General features: G+C 34.3%; 1 protein-coding gene across 9 annotated transcripts in view; it reads left to right on the top strand.

The window, feature by feature from the left end:
* The window catches only part of FNDC3A (fibronectin type III domain containing 3A), a 156,034-nt gene that overhangs the window by 105,047 nt on the left and 26,905 nt on the right, over positions 1-24,082 (top strand). For all 9 annotated transcript variants that reach the window (XM_033104246.1, XM_033104240.1, XM_033104239.1 and 6 more), the window contains 10 exons: positions 875-1,112; positions 5,874-6,143; positions 7,578-7,636; positions 11,794-11,951; positions 13,883-13,942; positions 15,042-15,180; positions 19,023-19,076; positions 21,234-21,358; positions 21,729-21,903; positions 23,468-23,554. In XM_033104246.1, the coding sequence (XP_032960137.1) occupies positions 875-1,112; positions 5,874-6,143; positions 7,578-7,636; positions 11,794-11,951; positions 13,883-13,942; positions 15,042-15,180; positions 19,023-19,076; positions 21,234-21,358; positions 21,729-21,903; positions 23,468-23,554 (1,365 nt within the window). The remainder of the gene's footprint in view (positions 1-874; positions 1,113-5,873; positions 6,144-7,577; positions 7,637-11,793; positions 11,952-13,882; positions 13,943-15,041; positions 15,181-19,022; positions 19,077-21,233; positions 21,359-21,728; positions 21,904-23,467; positions 23,555-24,082) is intronic.

Raw genomic sequence — 24,082 nt, 5'->3', positions numbered from 1 at the left:
GGATTTGCCTTTAAGTTAGCACTTTACATTTTAATCATTTTCTGTTTCCTTGGGAAAGGTATTATTAGCCATTTTTTTTTATACCTCGAATAGTAATCATTTAAGTCTAAAAAGGCTAAGGGCCCTATTTTAGAGGGATTCCACATTTTGAGGTAAAGTCCTATATCCTTTTAGGCTTTTCTATATGTCCTTGCTGCCCCAGTGAGGTTCAAAGGGAATAAATCTGTCATTTAAAAAAGTCTTTCCCCACAGCGTGACCCTTGTTAAAAAATGTGTAATTTCTAAAACTCGAAGCTACATATACTTTTCTTAACTGGGAATTAACATATTAGGTGTTTGTCTCCATTAAAAGGATCTTCAACCGTTAAAATTGTACTGGTCATGGTCATAAGAACTTTGTATCTAAATTCAATATATGGTTGATCTTAGGAGACAGAATCCAGGTTTTTTCCCATTTCTATTTCATGATTTATGTTCTTTCCGCAACTTGTTTTCCCCCAACTCCCACCCATAATATGGAAAAAGAAAGTGATTCCTGACTCTGATTGTGTCCAAACTAAAACTTCCTTTGAGTCTACCTTCATTTTAACTGCATCGTTAAATGTACGTAGCACACAGGATAAATACCTAATATCAGAGCTCATTGTTTATATTACTATTGTTTTAAGATATATTTTGCATTATATAACAAAAACGATTTCATGTTCAATGCTAATTCATATGTACTTAATGTATTTAATAGTCTTCATGTTGATTCTGTAATATTTTTTAATTAACTTTTAATGGTGTAAAAATTCTACTCTAGTCTAACATATTTCAAAGGAATTGCTTGCATCGTATGGAAGAAATTTTTAATCTCATGTTTATTTTATAGGTTATTGAGGACAATGGTGTCCGAAGAGTTGTTGTGGTTCCTCAGGCACCAGAATTTCATCCTGGTGGTCACACAGTCATACATCGTTCTCCACATCCTCCTCTGCCGGGTTTCATTCCTGTCCCAACCATGATGCCCCCACCACCGCGCCATATGTACTCACCAGTCACTGGAGCTGGAGACATGGCAACACAGTATATGCCCCAGTATCAGTCTTCACAAGTATATGGAGATGTAGGTAAGACATCTAAAAATATTCCTGTGTTACAAAGTTGGCTATTCTTTGCTTGGATATAATAGATGCTATTATCATGTTATATGAAAGAAAACAAAAAATAGTAACAATATCACAATAATTTTCTATTACCCAAGCATTATGTTAAGTATTTCATCCTCATGGTCATCTTTCAAGGCACATGAGTAAACAGAAAATTAAAGAGGAGGAAGTAACTTATGTCATCGAGTAATATTTGGTGGGGACACGTTCTGCTGTCTAGGCTCTGAAGAAAATTTTCAGCCAGGAATAACCACGACATTATTAAATTCTGAAGACTGCGATGCCACTAACCAAAATTGCTAGGTTCTGTTGAGAGACTGAAAAAAACAGAGCAAGGCATAACCTCTGCCCTCAGGGAGTTAATAAATTGTTGGGAAGAATAGACAACCACACACACAAAATAGTAATCTATTCTTTCCTATGGCTTTAAGTACTATCCACATACTATACTGTCAGCTCTCAAATTTGTATCTTCACCAAAAACCTCTCCTCTGAACTCCAGACTTATGTTCCTAACTGCCTTCTTGATAGATAACTCCACTTCCATGCCTCATTCATCTCAGTTATAGCATTAATGAAACATAAATCTTTTCTCTTGTCACCTTCATCTCCATAAATGGTACCATATATGGTACCGCTATCCACTTTGCTCACGTGAAAACCAGATGGTAAAATTTGATTCCTCCACATCATTTGGTATTAGTTTTATTTTCAGAAGTTTCCCAAATTTTCTACACTGCTGCTCGGAGCTAGTCCACCATCGGCTCTTGTCAGGGCAACCTCAACAACAGCTTTACAGCTGGTTTTCTGCTGTCATTCTTGTCCCAACCATCCACGTTCAGCCAGAGTAAATATAAATCAGACTGTTCTCCTACTGCAGTGACTTCCCGTTGCATTTACAGTAAAATCCTAAATCCTTCCCCTAGACCAAGATTTCTCAGCCTCAGCACTCTTGGTGTTTGGGGACTGGTAAGTCTTTGTTACGTAGGACAGGACTGTGCGTTGTAGGATGTTTAGCAGAATCCCTGCCTTCCGCCCACTAGGTGCCAATGGCACACACCTTCAGCCCTCTCCTCACCCCCACCCAGTTGTGACAACTAAAAATATCTCCAGACATTGCCAGATGAGCCCTAGGAACCCAAATTGGCCTTGGTTGCAAACCACTGTCCTGTGGCCTCTGACTACCTTACCCACTGTCCCTACCACCCGGCTTCAGTTTTTCAGAACCCCCAAGCTCTCCTGCTTCAGTGCCTCTGCACTGGCGTTCTCTGTGCCACGAATGCTCTTCCTCCTTTTCTTTGGAACTTTGTTTTTCCTTTCGATGTTAGCTTTGAGTGAAACCTTCCATGACCTTGCGTTATCTATCTCTAGCATTGAAACTTGTTTCTTTCACAGAACTCGACATGGTTTGATTTTTTTGTTTATTTTCATGACTTTCTCCCTTATTTGACTGTAAACCCCCTAAGACTGAGTCTGTTTTATTCATCACTGTTTCCCTTGCACTTAGCAGCCCCTGTCCTTTATGCTAAGTAATTCTGTAGAAGAAATAACTCTAAATATAAAATTTTAAATGTGCAGCCCAACTTGTAAGTAGTAGGTACATTACATATGTCATATATTTTTTTCAAACTTATTTCTATTGCCCAAGTAATGCATACTGATTCTGTAGGTCTTGTTGAGGTTTGGGTTTCTACATTTCTAACAAACTCCCAGGTGAGGCTCATGCAGTGTTAGAATAAGCATATTTTTTGTAGCAAGAATTTACAGTACAAATCAGTCTCTTCCTTCTATTTTCTTACCACTAATTATGACTTAAGTTTTTTAATGTGTTCGAGAAAATTATAAGAACAAACTACATGTTACAATTACTATTTTGCATCATTAAAATCCATTGTTACTCAGAGGGGATATGCATTAGAGTACATGAATATGATTCACAATGCTGCGAAGGAAAGTGAAGCATACAAATCTACAAAGAGTACAAATCTAAAACTAGCTAGCCAACGGTGGAAGACAAGGGTCATATTGTATTTAAGGTTGTGGGCCAAGGAATTTACCACTAGATTCTAATAATGGACAGTAGTTTTATAACCAGTAACTGCTTCTGTGACCCTTTTCCATACATATTTTGTATGGATTCTCAAAGTAGGACCTAATCCAACATTTCACTGTCTACAACTACTATTATTGGGCCTGAACTTGGTTAGATAGACAGTGTGCTCATACATGTATTATCTCACTTAAGCCTCAAGATAAGGCTGAAAATAACAGATGAAGAAACTGAGGCTCAGATATTAAGTAATTCCTACAAGGTCAGTGCTAGTTCATTGCCGAGGATTTTAACCCTCTCAGATCATTTTGATAATAAAATTCTTGCCCTTTCTACTATGTATTCTTTATTCCTCTCCCCCCTTCTATGGTTGCTTTATTATTTAATCTCTTGAGTAATTAAGTGAAATATAAAACCTTTGGATACATTTAAAAAATGTGTACTAATTACAGTTTGTGTATTTTTTTATTGAGATATAATTCACATAACAAAATTCACCATTTTAAAGTGTACATTTCAGTGGTTTTTAGTATATTCACTATATATTCACTACTGCTAATTCCAGAACATTTCTGTCATCCCAAAAAGAAACTCTGTGCCTGTTAACAGTTGGTCCCAATTTCCTTTATTGCATCCTCTAATCTACGTTCTATCTCTCGATTTGCCTATTCTAGACATTTCATATAAATGTACATAAAATATGTATATTTGGTAATAAATGTTTATACAATATTTGGCCTTCTGTGTTAACTTTCTTCACGTATCGTATTGTTTTTCAAGATTTATTTCAAGATCGTAGCATAATTAGTATTCCTTTTTATGGCTGAAAAAGATTCCGTTATGTAGGTATAAATTTGTTTATCCATTCGTTAGTTGATGGACATTTGGGTTGTTTCCACTTTTTGTCTATTATGAATAACAGTGCTGTGACGTTTGTATACAAATTTTGGGTAGACAAATGTTTTTATTTCTCCTGGGTATATACCTAAGAGTGGAATTGCTGGCTCATATGGTAATTCTATATTCAACTTTTTGAGAACTACAAAATTGTTTCCCATAGTAATTGCACTATTTTGCATTCCCACCAGCAATTCATGAGGGCTCTAATTTCTCCATATCTTTGCTAAAATTTACTGTGTTTCCCTGAAAATAAGACCTAACTTGACCATCAGCTCTAATGTGTCCTTTGGAGCAATAAGTAATATAAGACCCGGTCTTATTTTACTGTAATATAAGACCGGGTCTTATATAATATAATATAAAATAAGACCGGGTCTTATATTAATTTTTGCTCCAGAAGACGCATTAGAGCTGATGGTCTGGCTCGGACTTATTTTCAGGAAAACACGGTATTGTCTGTCTTTTGATTGTAGCCAACCTGATATGTATGAAGTTTTACCTCATGATATTGATTTGCTTATCCCTAATAACCACTGATGTTGAACATCTTTTTAGTTGATTATTGGCCATTTGTGTATCTTCTTCAGAGAGATGTCTATTCAGACTCATTTTTTAAATGAGTTATTTGTCTTTTCATTGTGGACTTGTAAGCATTTTTATGGATAGAGGTCTCTTTCAGATATGTAGATTTGCAGATTTTCTCTCAAGTTGTCTTTTCATTTTCTTGAATGGTATCCTTTGATGCAGGAAAGTTTTTAATTTTAATGAAGTCAAGTTTTTTTTCTTTGCTTGTGCTTTCGTTGTTCTAAGAAGCTATTATCTAATCAAATGTCAGGCAGGTTTACACCTATATTTTCTTCTGTGAGTTTTATAGTTTTAGTGCCTATATTTAGGTCTTTGACTCATTTTAATTTTTATTTATATTGTAAAGGAAGGGTCCAAACTCACTCTTTTACATGTCGATAGCCAAATTCCTATGTTTTTTAATTCTAATGTTATTGTACATATCCTTATAATACTCATTTGAAGAAAATTATACTAATTTTCCTTAAGCACTAATACATTGAAACTTTACGAAGATTTTTGAAACTTTAAAAAATATTTTCCTTATTACAGATTTTAAATTTAAAAATAAACCCTGAGGACAATTGATTTAACAATATTTATTGAGTATATTGATTTTATTATGTTATTGTGTGACTTTTATTAGAATGAATATATTCTTCTAAATAAACAATCTTGAGTTTACAATATCCAGAAATGTAATACTTTATAACCTAGATTCTGTTAGTAGTAACCAATCCACTCATTTCTTTTTGCTAACTCCTAAAACTATTTTTTAGTGATTTACTTTTTTGAATCATAAAGGAATTTAGGCAGGTGGTTTTATTTTTACCTATTTTGTATGTTTGAAGTTGAAAGAGATGCTAAAAATAATGTCTACCAAAGTGTGAAAGAAAAAGAACTGTCCTCACCTATGATAATCATAACATACAACAAAGCTGTTTCTATGGAGAGTAATAATTGGTGAAGGATGAAGGAGAGAAATGTCTCTGTATATTTAATTGAGAGATTTATATAAAAAAATTATAATCAAGTCAGAAAGCTTGGTTCTGTCAGTTGGTAGCCACAAAAATAGCTTCTTTTTGCAAATTATTCTTTGAAATATTTTGTTTTATATAATTATGACAGATTTATTTCCTGTTCTTTTCTCATTCCATCAGTGTATTTAGAGAAAGTGACCTTTTAAAATGTTTTTTATTTCTTCCTAGATGCTCATTCTACACATGGGCGGTCCAACTTTAGAGATGAAAGATCTAGTAAAACTTATGAACGTTTGCAGAAAAAATTGAAGGACCGCCAAGGAACACAGAAAGATAAAATGAGCAGCCCACCATCATCACCCCAGAAATGCCCTTCTCCCATAAGTGAACATAATGGACTTATAAAAGGGCAGAATGCTAGTGGGGCAAACACAGGATCAGCAAAGAACAAGTCAGGGAAAGGCAAAGGTGGTGCACAAATTGATACAGAAATAGAAGGTAACTATTTAAATTACTCAGCTATTATTTTTGTTACTTTTCGTCAATGTTTAATCGACTAAAAGTACATTCTAACCTTTCAGTCATTTCTCCAGTGCTCCAAATTAACTATAGATTAATAGCCTTACACTTCCTAAATATGTTTTAGAACTTAAATTGTTACTAGGAACTTCTTTTTTACAATTGGGGGGAAACTCAATTAGTAATTTTACCTATCTCATAAATTTTACTAACCAAGAGAAATTTCTGTTGATAGGAAAATTCAGATAACGTTCATCCAGATTTCTTTCTGAGCCTTTGATAAAGCTATGCTGGTTTTTATCAAAACTCTTTATTTCTCCAACTTCTTTATATGTAAGATCCTGATAGCAACTCGTTATGTCATTCACCCATCTACCAGGGTGCCAAAAAAATGTATACACATTTTAAGAGATGTTATCTATTCTCACGCAGTAGTTCATAATCAGAAATGTCTGGACACTGATAGTGACCACTTTGAGCACCTCTTGTAATTGCAGAAGTCAAATGTGACTTGTAGTCATCTTTTGTTATCAGTATATATTGAGTATTACAATTTTAATTCAGATTTTTCCTTTCTTAAAATGTGTATACATTTTTTTGGCGCCCGCTGTATATACTCTATAGTTAGAATAGAGTATTCTCAATTCTTTTCTTCAAAAGTTCTTTTCTTTTAAAATTCCTATGTTTCCTTTGGATCCTTCCTCTAACCTGTGACTTACACCACAAGAACTCTGAGAACTACTTCCTTTTTTTAAAAAATTTCCATTCCCCATCAACAAGTTTTAATGCTTTAACAGTCTTATGGCTTATTTGTTAACATTTACAAAAGTATTCTCTCATATTTTTGAGACCTCCTGATCATTCTTTTTCAACACTGATATTTCATAAGAGTTAACTTCAAGTTTGAGATATATCAGTGGTGGCTATAAGTTATGGTCAAATCAGTCATATTCCTATTTTGGGAACCACAATTAAGGCATGTCATGAAACAAATACTCAGTTAACTTGTCATTAAGAGGTATGAGATTGGCACATGAGAACTTCGCAGAGAGGAAGTATTTTTACAACTATGAATAAAAATATACTTCCTGTAAGAAACTTATTGACCAGTTCAGATAGATAGATAGATAGATATACACACACACATTGTATTGTGTGTGTGTACATATATATATATATAAATATATATATATATATAGTGATATTATAATTTATAATCGTGGTTAAAATGAAAATAGAAACTGAAACGGAAGAGTCCTGAAGAGCCACAAATTGCTGGATATGAACTAAAGAGTCAAAACTAGGAAATAAAAATCTCAAATACTAACCTAGTTTCAGAAGACATTGTGGAGGGAGTGGGATTTGATTTCATTTAAGCTCATTGTTAAATATTAATTTTTTTTTTTTTTTAAGAAAAAGATGAAGAAACTAAAGCGTTTGAAGCACTTCTTTCCAACATTGTCAAACCAGTGGTAAGTATATTATGTATTTTCTTTGTGTGTTTATATTTAGTGTATTCATAGAGGATTTTGGTATATTTTTGTTAAGGCCTTACTTAAAACTTAACTCTATATAAAGAATATGAGGTCAGTAATGGATCCATATTGATCTGACATGAGGAGAGAAACGATCAGTGAAGCAGAATATTCAACCAAGAATTCATTTTTTTAAACAAAGATGTAATATATGCTAAATGACATTGAAAATCATTAAACCAGGCAAAGATCTAATAGAGTGTGGGTACAACTGATTAGCAATTTCTTAAAAACCCGTTTATATGATTTCCATATAAAATATATCCAGTTAACTCCAGATACAAAAATAGATAAATAAAATCAAGCTGTAGAAGAACATTAATATTCCTTACTGCTTTATAAGTATAGATATAATACAAGTCAGACCCAAAGGTATGGCAGCAGAACTGGCTATATAAAGTTTTCTGCATATTTTTCAAATAACTTACATAAAGTCTATCATTCTAATAGGAAAAACATTTATATCAGATACAACAAAAAGATTAAATAAATGCTCCTACAAATTGTAATTTTTAAACCTGTTAAGACCCCAAAAGGTTCCTCACTAGTAATTAAAAGAACTATAAATTAAACTTCGGAAACCATGAGGTCCTATTTGTCAATAAAAAGCTACACAAACAAAAATGTATGTTGCAACATTAATATTAACAAAAATAAAACAAAAGAATATATAGATAAATTGGAATGATTTTACTGGACAGAATGATACAGCCATTTTTAAAATACAGTTTTGAAGACTGCAAAAAGATGCGGAATGGCCGGATGGCTCAGTTGGTTACAGCGCGAGCTCTGAACAACGAGGTTGCTGGTTCATTCCCACATAGGCCAGTGAGCTGCACCCTCCACAACTAGATTGAAGACAACGAGCTGCTGCTGAGATTCCGGAGGGGCAGCCAGTTGGTTAGAGCGTGAGCTCTTAACAACAAAGTTGCCAGTTCAATTACCGCATGGGATGGTGGCCTGTGCCCCCTGCAACTAAAGATTGAAAATGGCTATTGGACTTGGAGCTGAGCTGTGCCCTCCACAAGTAGATTGAAGGACAACAACTTGGAGCTGATGAGCCCTGGAGAAACACACTGTTCCCCAATATTCCCCAATTAAAACACACACACACACACACAAAGATGCTTTTGTGAGTAAAAAGTGCTGGAGATCAAACTATTTGGACACTGTGGTTACAGCCTTATGAAGAAAGGGCTTTGGAAAAAATTAGGATAAAAATAGAAGGAAAACCAAAATATCACAGTAGTTCAAATTAGTATTTTTTTCCTCCACTTTTTGTAAGAGCTGTAACTTGACTCCGTTTTAAAAGTAAACTGATAGAAGTGCCAGTGATTGAATCCCAGATATTTTATAATTAATGTGTTAAAATACGTAAGTATAAAATAGAGAGTAAAAATAAATCTCCTTTATCCTCTCCTCCAATTTAATCATGCCTAACAGTTTGGGATTCATTCCAGTCCTGTTTCAGTTCATTTTTATATGTCCATCCACCAAAATATTAATTTTTTCTTTTGACTATGAAAAAGAGATTGTACTGTATCCTGTTGCTCTGTGGCAAGATTTGTTCACTTACATGTTATGCCTTAGCAATCTTTCTGTGTCATTGCATTATTTGAAGATCTACATAGTTATTCATTAAGTCAATTAAAATATTTATTGACATCATGACAACCAATCAAAATATGTGTTGAGCCTTTACTATGCCAGTAAATAAAAAACAAATATACAGACAAAATCGTGTGATTATAAAAAGTGCTATTACAGAATAGGGTGAGATTATGACTTACTGAGGAGACAGGAGTTAATTTAAATAGAGCAATCAGGAAAACTTCCTCGGAGCCTCTGAAGAGTTAGAAAAGACACAAAAGTTGGAAGGAATAGGAGAGGGAAAGCAGGAATAAGCGTGGCAAATGGAGGAAGAGGTAATACAAGATGTGGAAGAAGTAGACAGTAAGGCTTTTTCAGCCAGGATAAGGCCAAACACTGATAAAAATATTTTTTAGTTTCCAAAACAGAAAGCTTACCTGTTATCCCAAAAAATTCCATGCTAAAATATTTTGCGCTAAGTACCCAAAAAATACTTTATTCTAATTTGTGTACAAGAAAAATTGTTACTCTTAACTAAACCTTCTCTACAAATGGTTATCTTTTAATTTTACTTTATTTTAGGAAATTTGAATAAGACATGCACTAATCTAATAGGCTACTATGGTCCTATGTTTTCTGACAACTCTAAATAATAGATTTGAATGCTCTAATTTTCTTTCATTCTAAGAATTGAGTGTATACATGTAATGTAAACTTATATAGAATTATTTCATAATAAAAGCTAACACAAGTTTACTAGTGTCACCCTCTTTCTAAAGGGCTTTGAATGCACATATGCATTATTGTCTTTAATTCCTGCAACAACTCTCTGTACTATTTTCGCTATTTTACAGATGAGGAAACTAAAGCAAGAGTTGATTTAATAAACAGAATTGAAGCTGGGATTGAAATCCAGGCATTATCCTGCCAAGATCTATATATATCCAAATGTATAGGACTAGATAAACTAGAAAAGGAATTTTGATAGCGATAATAGAATTATTTGAATGACGCTATAGCTAATGCTAGCGGCATTTACTTGTATATTATTTTAAAAGTATAATTTTTAAGGCACATAAAGCTTGAAATCTTTTAAAGAATTTGTTGCCCAATATTATAAGGAAGGTGTAATTGAATAAAATAATAAGCCCTGTATTAAGTTAATATAAAGTAATACTGATGGTTTTGGTTTGCTTGTTTTGTTTTAGGGTTTTTTTTACAGTTTGTGTAGCTATGCCTTTTTTGTTAAATTATGAGCTGTGAAGTACAGGTCAGACGTGTGTGTGTGTGTATGTGTGTGTGTGGTTTTTGCATGCTTTGGTTCATTCAGAATGCCAAATTAAATGTATTCATTCCATAAATATTTAGCCATTTGCAAAATGTCAGATGCTGTGCTAGAAGCTGGAGATAGAATGGGAAGAACAGGCATGGCCCTGCCCCTCAGAACTTGTTAGTGGAGTAAGTCAGCGTCATGCAGTAAATATAAAATTATATCTGTCGAGTGTCAGAACAAAGAGATATAGTGCTGTAAGAATACATAATAATAGGGAACTAGACCTTGATTGAACTGAAATTTAAAGAAAAGTGTAGTGGTTGGCACTGTGAACAGTGCGGGTGTGGGGACAGTGTTGCAAACACTCACCAGTATTTGAAAAGAACTGAACACAGCATGTCTGAGGAACCAAAGGGGAAGAAAAGAAGAAAAGCTCACATGTGACCCAAGAGCAGTGTGTAGGGAGAGCATGGCTATAGTCTCAGCGTTAGCTGTGTGCTCAGGACTTGAGTGACCTAGGACAGGTCACTTAACCTTCTGAATCTGCTGCTGCTTCCATATAATCATGCGGCCTCACATGCTGGTGGATAAAAAGTGGTATCTTGTGTTAACTTAACGTTTGTTTACTTTTAAAAGCAGTTACACATCGTTTCATATCTTCTCCATGTATATTTACATCTCTTTGGATAGTCCATGTCCTTGCCTCATTTTTCTCTTGAGGTTTTTTTGTTTGCTTGTTTTGTTTTTTTTTTGTTGTTGTTGTTGTTTTTCCTTATTGTAAGACACTTTATAAATTGAGGAAATTAACTATTTCAAATATGTAACAAGTGAGTTTTTTCTCCCATTCTTTCTTTTGACTGTATATGGTGTTTACACTAACAGTTTTGCAATAATAATTCTACACAGTAGGATGGTCCAAAATGGTCTTTAAACTTTTGTTTAACCCATCCACCCTTTCAGAAAAAATTATATCTCATCTATAAATGGACAGGTTTCTATTTGTGAGCCATTGTTTATAAGTATATACAGATATATTTTATTTAATCTTGAAACACGGCTTCTTTTCAAGAAAATCGAAAGGGTTTTACTTGATAAGCTTCTCGGTGCCATCTTATGTGAATCAAAGCCTAATTTTCCCTCTTTAAAGGGTTGAAACCCCATTAGATTTTTCACTGTTCATTGTGCATGTTACAGTTCTTTCAAATAGCTTTTGCATATTATGTTTTTGCAGGCTTCAGACATCCAGGCAAGGACAGTACTACTTACCTGGTCACCTCCCTCAAGCTTCATTAACGGCGAAACAGATGAGACCACTGTACCAGAGCTCTATGGTTATGAAATTCTGGTCTCGAGTACTGGAAAAGATGGGAAATATAAAAGTGTATATGTGTAGGTATTTGTTATGTTTTACTCCCTCCCATTATGTGAGTTAATGATTTAGCATAAAAAGCTTAGTACTAATTTTGTTCTATTTTTCTCTCTTCATGCTTTTATTTTGGATGTATAAGTTGACTAGTGATAGTGATTTCAATGTAAATAGTCCCAATGCCAACAGGTACACATTTCTGTCTATGCCCTTGGAATAATAATGGCTTTCATTAGCCATATTCAGCTTTGTTCTTTTTCAGTAAGCTCTCTAACAGATATTTCACTATTCACATATTCCTGAGGCATAAATATAAATTAAAGTATGTGGAAGCCAAGACCAGAAATGGAAAACTCGTAGACTGTGAATTCATAAAATGTTGCATTGCTCCTCTGAAGAATTGGATTTAATTCTTATATGTACAAGCTCATGTCTTACTGTAAAATGAATTTAATATCATTGTTCCTCACTTGTAGGTTGGTTTGTTAATAATCGCGTTTTGAAAACCTATCATAGTTCTCTTTCCTTGGTTCAAAAGAGTATTTATGACAAACCAAGAAGCCTTAGAAAGAGTCAGTGGCTAAAATTGTGAGCTTTATGATTGACAGTTATAAAATAAATTATTTTTCTGCCCTTGTTTATATAGAAGTTGCTTATTCTAATGAAAAAAATAAAGAGTAAAGTTGATTATTAGTTATCATTTAAGCACGAAGAAGATTTTAAACAACAGTGGTTAGTTATTCAAATAATCATAACACAGAACACGGGGTAGTTACATCAGCCGTGGTATCTTTTTTCAAAAAATAGCAAGTATAGGAAAGAAAGGAAAGTGAAACTACCCTAGTGACTATCATCTAGTAATATAAGGTAATAAAAATGTTCTGTCTCTGTATCTCTATGGAGACTTCCTTGTGTTTATTCTAGTCATTTTTTTCTTAAAGAGACAGGCCTACCTAAGCGGTTCATAGGGGATAAAGGAAAATCAACATAAAGGGGTGTGTGTGTCTGTGTGTGAATGGCCGTTTCTGGTTAGCTACAGTTGTGCTAAGAGGAAGGATTTATCTCTGTTTGTAGCCTGAGAGCACAAGAGGGACATCAGTCATCTTTACCCTTGACCAATACAAGGTCTCTGAGGATACTGCTGCAACTGCCTAATTCACTAAAGTAAAGTGTATTTTCACCAATGACACATGTTTTCTTTCCCATAATATTTACTGGCTTTGATTTGAGAAACAGGATAACTGGAAATCAGGGAAGATGGCGGGGATGGGTGGGGGGAGAAGGCCATAAAGTGGAGAGAAGAGAAACTTGGCTGAAGGACATGAAACAGAGAACAGTGATTTAAAAAAAGAAAAAGAAAACAGGCTGGTTTGTTAGCTACATACCAAGTAATAGTTGTATCGAATGATTATTTTAAGAAGATTATATCCGTTGTATTTAAAAATGTAATAGTGGCCATGTGAAATGCTTTACTTTAAATTAGGATTCACTTTATCTACTCTACTCATCTAAGCTGTAACATTTTAAATAAAGTTCCACATTATATTCTAATAAAATGCAATAATGGCAGACTCCTTGTAAAAATTTGGTCGTTTTGATTTTGATACCACATGTGTTATTTCACATTTTAAGATGTGCAAAATGGATTTTTAAATAATCAAAAATGGTTCCCTTTCTTTAATAAGCTAAATATCTTTCTTAACTCCAATCAAAAAAGTCTGGCTTACACAATTGATTTGCTTAGCATACCTATTTGTTTTAAAGTGGTATGCAGGTACATACTTAAGTTTGGCCCATATCCTAATTATACCAATTCCATATTAGTGGAATTTCAGTATGGTCAACATTTGGTAAAGTAAGAAGCAGTGTAATTTCATAAAGTACCTATAGTGCGTATCCTCTGGAAATGCTGTGTTTATCAATCAATGAAATACTACCTTTTTTCCCCCCTCAGAGGAGAAGAAACAAGTGTCACTTTAAATGATCTCAAACCAGCTACGGATTACCATGCAAAGTAAGGAACTCCTACGTGTTGCTTTTATATGATATAGCATAGGTAGTTTTATTTTTTAGTCATTTCCTTAAAAGTCTAGAATATAGTTTAATTATTTACTTGATATTAAAAACATGGACTTTGCTCTTTTGATAGAATTATCAACATTTTCCCAAAAACATTTAACTCAGATATTATATTGAAGGGTTACAGCACCCTGTTTGTAGTGTGTGGGATTCGAATGAATATAGATAATATGTATATGTGTACAATATCTAGTTTAGCACTAGAAAATTGTCCCAGCTTTTGAAATTTTTGCAAAACAGAATCAAGTAATACTTGGCTTGTACTTACATATTTTTACTACATCCTGTTTTGGAAAGAATTTGAGATATTAAAATTCCTAGGATTTCATATTTAATTGGGGATAACTTAGATACTGTTTTACTTTGCATAGATCTTCCATTGTAATTTACCAAAATTTTGTAGACTCTAGAGACTTCCCTGCTTGGGACTCAGTATAATGCATTTAGTTTGTCACCTCCGTTTTTAAAAAGAATAGTCACCTCCGTTTTTAAAAAGAACATTTGTGGTTAGGATTATTCCTATTAAATGAAGTCTTCAATTATACTTCCTATGGATGAACCCAAACTATTGTCCAACCTAGTATTTTTCAAACTGTATTGCAGCCATTATTGAATCATGTAATTAATTTTGTAGGTTATATTCAGCATTTAAAAAAAATTAAATCAAATGGAGTAGAAAGTATCGGTATATTACCCTAGTTAAGGATATTGCTTCAGGACGCTTGTTGCACGCATGTGTGATAGTGTTTGTGAGCTTGTGTGTAACTCCATGTTGCACACCGTTCTGTCACAATTTAACATGTATTTTTTCTTTGGGTTGCAGTCACAGATGAAAGCTACTGGTCTATCTTGGGGGGTTTTTTGTTTGGGTTTTTTTTGTTTTTAACAGCCACCCTTTACTTCTAATATGCATATTTTCTCAGTAGAACATTTAGAGGGCACCTTAACTAACTTGCAGGTACTTAAAGGAAATGCTATTGAAGGGCAGGATACAATTTTTCTGCAGGATAAAATTATTCATTTTATCACCATAGAGTCCAGGCAGAATACAATTCTATAAAGGGCACTCCTTCAGAAGCTGAAAGCTTTACCACCTTGAGCTGTGAACCTGACATTCCTAATCCACCAAGGATAGCCAATCGGACCAAAAATTCACTCACTTTGCAATGGAAGGTAAGAATATTCTCTAGAATATTTCCAGCTGGACATTTATTTCCTCCCCCCCCCCCCACCATAGTATTAATTGTCAATTGTTTTTGGAGGCAAAAAGAGCTTTAAGCTAACTTGCTCTTGGTCTTTACATATATTAAATAGGCATTTGTTTCTTATGTCTTAAAATCACACTCCTGTTTTTTTTTTTTGCTATATGTAAATATAGCAGGAAAGATTGTTTTATAATTAGCATTTCTTATTATACTGGATATGTGATGATATTGAGTGTTACAACAGTGATTCTCAAATTCATTACTCCTTTTTATAATATTTTGTAACAACAACTTTATATCCTGAATTTTATCCTGAATAGATTCATAATTAGACTCAGTTTTAAAAATATCAGTATGATGCCTTAAAGGGAGGAATAAAATTATTTTTAATAGAATAATATATATTTCATTGTGTAAATGTTTCGACCTAGCTACACAAGATGTAATAAAGTGGACAGGCACTGTGGATAGAATTGGTAATTCAAATACCACAGACAGCAGTCATTGGTGACACGATTTTCTGAAATAATATATAGGTCTTGGGAAATTTCTGAGCAAAATTAAGTACAGTCTTTCCCAAATTGCACAGTAGTTGCACTTTGGGAAAATTCAGTAACTGTTAAAACTATACCAACAAAAAATACCTTGTAAAATGAAATTAGGTTCTATAGTCGTATAATTATAAACAGATATTTCACCTACATAGATGTCCAGTAGGACATCCAAAGTCTCTCCTAGAAGAGAATAATTCTCTGTTGTACTGAATGTCCCACACTCTGCAGAACTGTTAGCATCCTTGATCCCCACCCCCAATCACCAGCTGCTCCTCCCCCTTGTATTGTGATGATCAGAAACTCCCCCAATAAAATTTTAGAACATCACTTTAAAAGGTGTACCACCCCTGTTAGCAACCATTGATTTGCAGTGATAAAATAACTACTCATCTTGATTTAATTATCTACTCTTACCTCAAGAGCAAAACTCAGGGCTAGCATTCTTTCTGAAAGCTTTTGAATATTGGGAGCTTACTACTTGTTTGGAGCTTGTTGGTTCCTAATTCTTCTGAGGATATTAGATGATTTGTATAGTTAAAAACTACTATTAACAAATGTAAATCAGAAAAGTATATACATATTGATAAGTATGACTCAATTTTATTTCATGTCACTTAGGGTAGCATTTTATTTATCAATATGCTAAGGCCCTTTGCTTTAGTAGGTAATTGGGGTAGCAGCCCAATGCCCTTCGTGTAGGTTGTGGTTTCTCTAGGGCTCTCCTCTTTATTTTGATCTTAATTACTATTGAATTTTGAACTTTCTGTCTTTTAACAATATCCCAGTAGGCCTAGACAAGATGTAGACAGTGCTACCTCTTGGTTGCCCACACAGATTGGCCCAGGCTTGCACCCTACTAGAGATGGTCCAGTTGTACCCTCACAGGAATCAGCCTGGTTAGGGAAAGAGAGGGATACTGTTATTGTTGTTGGGAGTAGGATTATATATAGCTATGTGCCACATAACGATATTTCGATCAACAATAGGCCCCATGTATGACAGTGGTCCCCATAAAATCATAATGGAGCTGAAAAATTCTTACCACCTAGTGACGCCGTAGCTGTCATAAGATTGTAGCACAACATATTGTACATGTTTGTGGTGATGCTGGTGTAGACAAACTGCCAGTCATATAAAAGTATAGCACATACAATTATGTACAGTGCTTAGTACTTGATAATAAATGACAATGTTACTGGTTTATGTATTTACTATACTATACTTTTTATTATTTTATTCTACTTATTTTAAAGAAATCACTGTAGAACAGTATGCTATTACTCCAGCAGCAGCCTAATACCTCTTGTGTATACCACATCTCTTAAGTCTCGTTTTCTCTTATTTAATCTCCTGTGCAGTGACATGCTGTACAGCTTGTAGCCTAGGAACATAGGCTATACATGTGGCCCAGGTGTGTAAGGCTAGACCATCTAGGTGTGTGTGAGTGCGCTCTCTGATGATCACACAACAACGAAATCACCTAATGCTGAATTTCTCAGAACATATCCCCGTCATTAAGCAGTGCACGATTGTATCTCAGAGGTTTTGCGTGGATTATCAGATAATACTTGTATAGCCTATAGCACAATCCCTGGAACATAATAAGCATAACAACTTTTAAAATTGAAGAAACCTAGCTTAGTTTTAGTGACTTAAATATCAGATCTTTCTAATCTGCTGCCTTGTACAATTAAAGTCATTACTATAGGTTAACATGTTATGAGAACAGTGGCAAGTTAAGAGAAGTACTGTATCAACTTACATTGTTTAGAATTGCTAGTGGCTGGTGAAGATAAAAAATTGACTGAAGTTGGTGTTTTACTCTCTTAATATTGCTAGTACCCGGGTACTATTGCTCAGCCCTTGGAAATACTGCTGGGTAGGAACACTAGGTTTGTGTCCGATAGACCAAATTCAGTTCTGTTCCATTCTTAATGACTGTGTTATCTGGGGCTACTTATTTGGGCTCTTTAAAGCCTCCTTTCTTTTTTCGTACAGTTGGATAATAGTACTTCATAGAGTTGATGTATTAAATAAGGTAAAACACTTTACACATAATAGTTTCCCCTCTAACTCAGAGAAAAGCTGGAAGATAGGTCACAGGACATTTTAACAATCTCACAAAGAAGTGGAAGAAATTAAGCAAAGTAAATGTGAGACCTTAGCAACTTGACTAGAATAATCTGGAGTCATTTACAATGGGGAAATATATTTTAACACCACTCGCTTCCTGCTGAGACTTTCAACATTCTCTATCTTTGGATTCCCTGCTGTGTAGAGTTGAAGTTTCCCAGGGATTCTTCCTCTGCCCCTTCTCTGTATAATCACTTTTAACTACCACTGCTGTGCCAGTCATTGAGTTCCTGTAACTTACATAGCAAATTGTGGTCATGCTAACCAGTTAAAAATCAGAATTTAAAAAATATTTTAAATACAATATTTGTGTTAGTGCTCAACAAACAATTTGGACCTCCATGTAATGAAATATTCTATTAAAAACTTGATGATCGTTGATTGTTGTTTTACATTGTTAGCAATATTATATAAAAACTGGATAGAGGCCAGAAAATTACAGAAGGTCTCTGTAGAACCATTTAAAAAAGTTAAGACTATTTAACTTTGATAACAGAATTAATTCTTTGAGTCAGTTGTCTTCAAATAGATGAAGTTATTATTATGAGAACAGTAGTGATCACTTGTTCTGCATCGAAGTGAGGACTAAAGAGGAAATAGGTTGAAATAGAAAATTCAGGTAGGAATAAGGTTGAAATCCATGACTGACTAAATAGTGGAATAAAATGCCATGGAGACTGAAGATTAACAGATTGATGAATTAACAGTCTTAGTAATTGGCACAGAGTCTAGAAGCAGAGATCCAGATAGTAAGCCGTCTTTCAGCACCCTAGTTCTTTCACTCTTTGGTGAAAGAACGTAAGGTGAGTTTTAATGGAAATGACAGGATTCATCATAGGAGCTTGAAGCTGATTTTTTTTTTTTTAAGGATTATAAAAGGATAATTCTTGCTTAAATAGATAGTCAATGCTCAGAAAAACTTGAGTAACCTGTTGCTTTATTTCCTTTCCTTGCATTTAAAAGGATTATGGGGTATACAAAACATAGATTTCTGTATTCTCTGTGCAAATTTTTCTAGGGCTAAGTCACAGAGAACATCTGCAACAGTGTAGAGTCCTTAGATAAGATCATCGCAGTAATCTTTTACAAAAGTACTAATTTATACTTATTTTGTTTGTTTTAGGCACCTAGTGACAATGGTTCTAAAATCCAAAGCTTTATTTTAGAGTGGGATGAGGTAAGTAAATTGAATCTTTTTAAATTAGGCTAAAATTGTGTGCATATCCACAGGCAGAAATAACTTCTTTGTTTGATAGTTAAGATTTTTCCTCTTTAAAAACAATGTGCATGATTTCGTTTGATGCATGAGTGAATTGATGATATTCTTAGAAAACATTACTAACTGGACCTCCCTATGTTTCGGGGTTTTTGTTTTGTTTCGTTTTTTGTTTGTTTTTTTCCCAACTGCCATCAAGCTGTCATTTGGGTAATTACCTTGATTAAATATTTTTTATTTTTTTTTTTTAACATCAGCCTTAAAGGCAAGCTTATTCATTTACTATGGCTGTTTTAACAAATTACCACAAACCTGGTGGCTTAAAACAACACGCATTAATTCTCTTACAGTTCTGGAATCCACAAATCCAAAATGGCGTTCACTGAGTCAAAAACAAGATGTCACCATGGCCATGCTTCCCATGGAGACTCTAGAGGAGAATCCATTGCATAGCCTTTTCCAACTTCTGCAGACTGTCCTCATTACTTGGTTAATGGCTACATCAGATCACCTTTTCTCCCTCTGTTGTCATTATTACATTGCCTTTTTCCTCCTCTGTCTTCAAGTCCTCCGCCTCCCTCTAAAAGGGACACTTGTAATTCTATTTAAGGCCCACCCGGATAATCCAGGATAATTTCTCCGTCTCTAGAGTCTTAACTTAATCACATCTGTGCAGTCCCTATTACCCTATATGGTCCCTATTACCATATCACCTAACGTTCACAAGTTCCAAGTATTAGGACCCGAATATCTTTGAGGGCCATTATTCAGCCTACCACAGCAAGCATACTGGGTTTTATTGTTTAATACTTTGTTTTACTGTCATTTATCATGTTCTCTCATGCCCTACTGCTTTCCATAACTAAGAGGAGGGGCAAAAGGGAGTAGAAGAAATTTCATTGGTAATTTGGGAATTCAGCAGTGTAATTAAGAGTAATGGGGCACAAACAAGTGGGTTTTATTCCAGAAGTTCTAAGAGAATTCAGAAGTAGGAAATCTATTACTATATGATAGTAATTTAGAAGAAAAACCATATTATCTTAATAAATTATGAAAAGGTATTTTATAAAAATTTAGCACCCATTCCAGTTAAAATTCACAACAAATTAGGAATTGAAAGGTAATTCCTTATTTCATAGTTATTTTTGTATTAAGCGAAGTACTACCACTAAAAAGTAAAAGAATTTATAGTCAAAGCAGAAACAAATCAAAGTTACCAGTTATACCCAACTTTATTTAACATTATTCAGGCAGTTATAGTTAATGCAGTAAGATTTGGAACCAAAACCAGGTACAGCCCTGGTGGCTGGACTCAGGGGCAAAATTATTATTTAGAGATGATTTGATTTTCTATGTAGACAACTCAATAGAATCAACTATAAACACTGTTGTAACTAATAAGAAAGTTCATTAAATCAGCCTGATACTGAAGGTTTTCTTTGAAGCAGAAGTCACCCTAATCACCCTTTACCTCTACTGACACAATAAAGAAAAAGGTGGAGAATGAGAAATTCATCCATTTTATGTAGCAACCTAAATTTTTAAAACTCTAGTTGTCCCAAGCTGCAGACTTTTCTCTCTCCTAACTTCCTGCTATAATTGGGCTTTTCTCTCTGCTTATACTCGTCTAGTTAAATCTAAGCTGTAGTAGCTCCAAAATCTTGATAAAGATGCTTAGCGGCTATCTAGGTGGAGGTTTGGGGGACCTTTTCTTAAAACTGTTTGCAAAGAACTTTTCATAGGTTGAAGAACCACCAGTTGTGCATATCAAAGATCACTTGTTGCCACCAGTACCAGTCAGTCCCCCCATAGAGATTGTGGGGTCCATACCTAGAAAAATATTTTTTTACTAAAGCCAAAGGTTTAGCATCAGCTAAAACAGGGTACTTAATTCCAGAATCTATACAAAGATACCTGTTCCCCAGTTTTTGAATTGTGCATTTAACGAGCAGTATCATATAAAAGGTGTGTGTTTCTCAGCTGTCTCTTGAGATCATGCAACGAAGATGACTTAATGTATGCTAGCTAATATGTTACTATCTATCAAGGAGGAATTGATGTGGATTTATCCTTTTACAATAATGTACATGATATATAATAATCAGCCATTTCTTTTAGGGAAAAGGAAATGGAGAATTTTGTCAGTGTTATATGGGCTCACAGAAGCAATTTAAAATTACTAAACTGTCACCAGCAATGGGTTGTAAATTTAGACTATCAGCCAAAAATGACTATGGTACAAGGTAAGATATGTTTTAATACAGATATTTTAGATTATCCAGTCAGCATCATTTGTGTAAATTATTCACAATCTATATTAAATTATCCACTAAAATCCTGCTTTAATTTATCATTTTGTTGATATAGTTAAAATGTATTAAAAGTTACGAGGATGTGTTTGTTACGTAAACTACAGTTTTAAAAGAATGCTAATTCACTTTTAGATATCTGACCTGGTTACCATAAAGATATTATCAAATTCATGATATATTATTTAGATTATAATTAGTTATCAAAAATTGTCATTTTCCCCAAAATGTCATTATCAAAAATTCTTTATCTGTAAAAATAAACTTTTTTTTATTCCTTCTTAAAAACCATTTGTTTCAACAGTGGTCTTAGTGAAGAAGTTTTATATTACACCTCAGGCTGTGCCCCTTCTATGCCAGCAAGTCCTGTACTAACTAAGGCTGGGGTTACATGGTTATCCTTACAGTGGAGTAAACCCGCAGGAACACCGTCAGATGAAGGAATCTCTTACATTTTAGAGATGGAGGAAGAAACTTCAGTAAGTATGAATAAGTATTTTAAATAGGGTATTTAAAACATATTTCAGTATAGTATTAATCCCAATATAGTAAATATTGCCACAATAGTTAGATTCTTACCCAAATTGTTTGAATCCTTCGTTGGTTATTGTTTGGGAAGGGTTGGGAGTGAGGGAGAACTCAGTCTTTAGTTTTCTTCATGTGTAGGAATAGGTTGTTTTTTTTTTAATGTGTTTGTATGTTTGTGCCAGGGAATAACATGGACTGCATGTTAAATATATGTGTCTTGGGGGAAATAAAGATAGGGGAAGATCACCGCAGCCTTCTAGTCTAAGCAGCTCTAAAAGATAAGGAAATGTGTCTGTCTGCCATTTCCAACTTTGTTCATACACGGCTTTCCCAATTGCCACAGATTTGAAGAGCCTCACATGTGATTATATAGTGCAACCTGAATCTAGTTACCGGTGGCTCTCCTCTGTGAGCTAGAACCAAGCTGAACAAGAGTGAGGGTATCTTCTGCTAGTTCTGCATAGTTCCTTAGCTTTTTAGAGCTACTTTGAAGCAATGTGAATCAGAAATAGCATGGTTTATTCCTAGGTGTGTGTATCTAGTTGAATTGAAAACACAGGTTTGTACAAAAAATTTTACACAAATGTTCAAAGCGGATTATTCATAATAGCCAAAAAGTAGAAACAACCCAAATGTCTTATCAACTAATGAATGGATAAAGAAGATGTGGTATATCTATACAATGGACTGTTATTCAGCCATATAAAGGAATGAAGTACTGAAACATGCCACAACATGAATGAAACTTCAAAGTATTATACTAAGTAAAAGAACCCAGTCACAAAAGACCACATGTTATGTTATTTCATTTGTATAGATATAGGCAAATCCATAGAGACAGAAAGTATATTAGTGGATGAGAAAAGAAGGGAAGTGACTGCTAACCAAAAAATAAAGTGCAGGCTTTATTGTGGAATTAGGAATTAAGTGATGGTTACACAACGTTGTGAATATAGTATAAACCATTGAATTTTATACTTTTAAATGGGAATTTTATGGTACATGATTATATCTCTTGTTTTTTTTATACTTTAAAAATAACATTGGGAAAGTATGAAGCATTGTCACTGGGGCTATAAATAGCAATCCCAAACCTAAATGCCATTCCTTCTTCCCAGCACAACCAGCCATTCATTTATTCACCTAAACACAGCTGTGTGTTCAGGGCAAGTTAAATATGTTATGTTCTGTTTAGCTCTTACAACATCTGTTAGTTCTAGGGATAAGCTTACTGATAGTAAAGTTACCAATCCATCTGACTCGTCCCTCAACACAAAAATCTCTTGGCTACTGTTTTCACTTCCTAGTAAGTGGTCTCGGTCACCCTTCTGCAAACATTCAGTAGCATTTCTAGATCCGTCCACTCAAATCGGAAGCATCAAGGTGAGGATTGCACGCAGAGCATCGATCACATTGTACATAGTAGATGAAGAGGACCTGGAGCTTTTCACATATTTGTTATTCCTCATCTTTCCTCTGTCAGCCATCTAATGAAGATTTGTTTTCCCTTTGCAGGGATATGGTTTTAAGCCTAAATATGATGGAGAAGATCTTGCTTACACAGTGAAAAATCTCAGACGTAGTACAAAGTATAAATTTAAGGTAAGCTTTGAAAGCCCTTGAAGATTTGTTTGCTGTTCTTATTAATCCTATTGTTTTAAAGTCAAGTATATACTTCACTGCTTTGGTTTTAAATCTCAAATAATTTTGACTTTTTCTAAAGAGCTGTGTTTTACTTTGTTACTATATAAAATGCCTCTTAAACTTTATATACAGTAGTCCCCTTATCTGTCGTTTCCTTTCCATGATTTCAGTTACCCATGGTCAACCGAGGTCTGAAAATGTTAATGGAAAATTCCAGAAATAAATGATTTATAAATTTTAAATTGTGCCCCATTCTGAGTAGCATGATGGAATCTCACACCTTCCTGCCCCGTCAGGCCCTGGACAGGAATCCTCCTTTTGTCCCAGGTCTCCACGCTGTATATGCTGCCCGCCCCTTTAGTCACTTCGTAGCCATCTCCGTTATCAGAACAACTGTCACAGTGCTCATGTTTCAAGCACTTAATAATTTTACTTCATAATGGCCCCGAAGCACAAAAATACTAATGCTGGCAATTTGGATGTGTG

Source organism: Rhinolophus ferrumequinum, chromosome 4, assembly GCF_004115265.2.
Source record: "Rhinolophus ferrumequinum isolate MPI-CBG mRhiFer1 chromosome 4, mRhiFer1_v1.p, whole genome shotgun sequence".
NCBI classification, from domain to species: domain Eukaryota; kingdom Metazoa; phylum Chordata; class Mammalia; order Chiroptera; family Rhinolophidae; genus Rhinolophus; species Rhinolophus ferrumequinum.
This window is presented reverse-complemented; position numbering and strand designations above follow the sequence as displayed.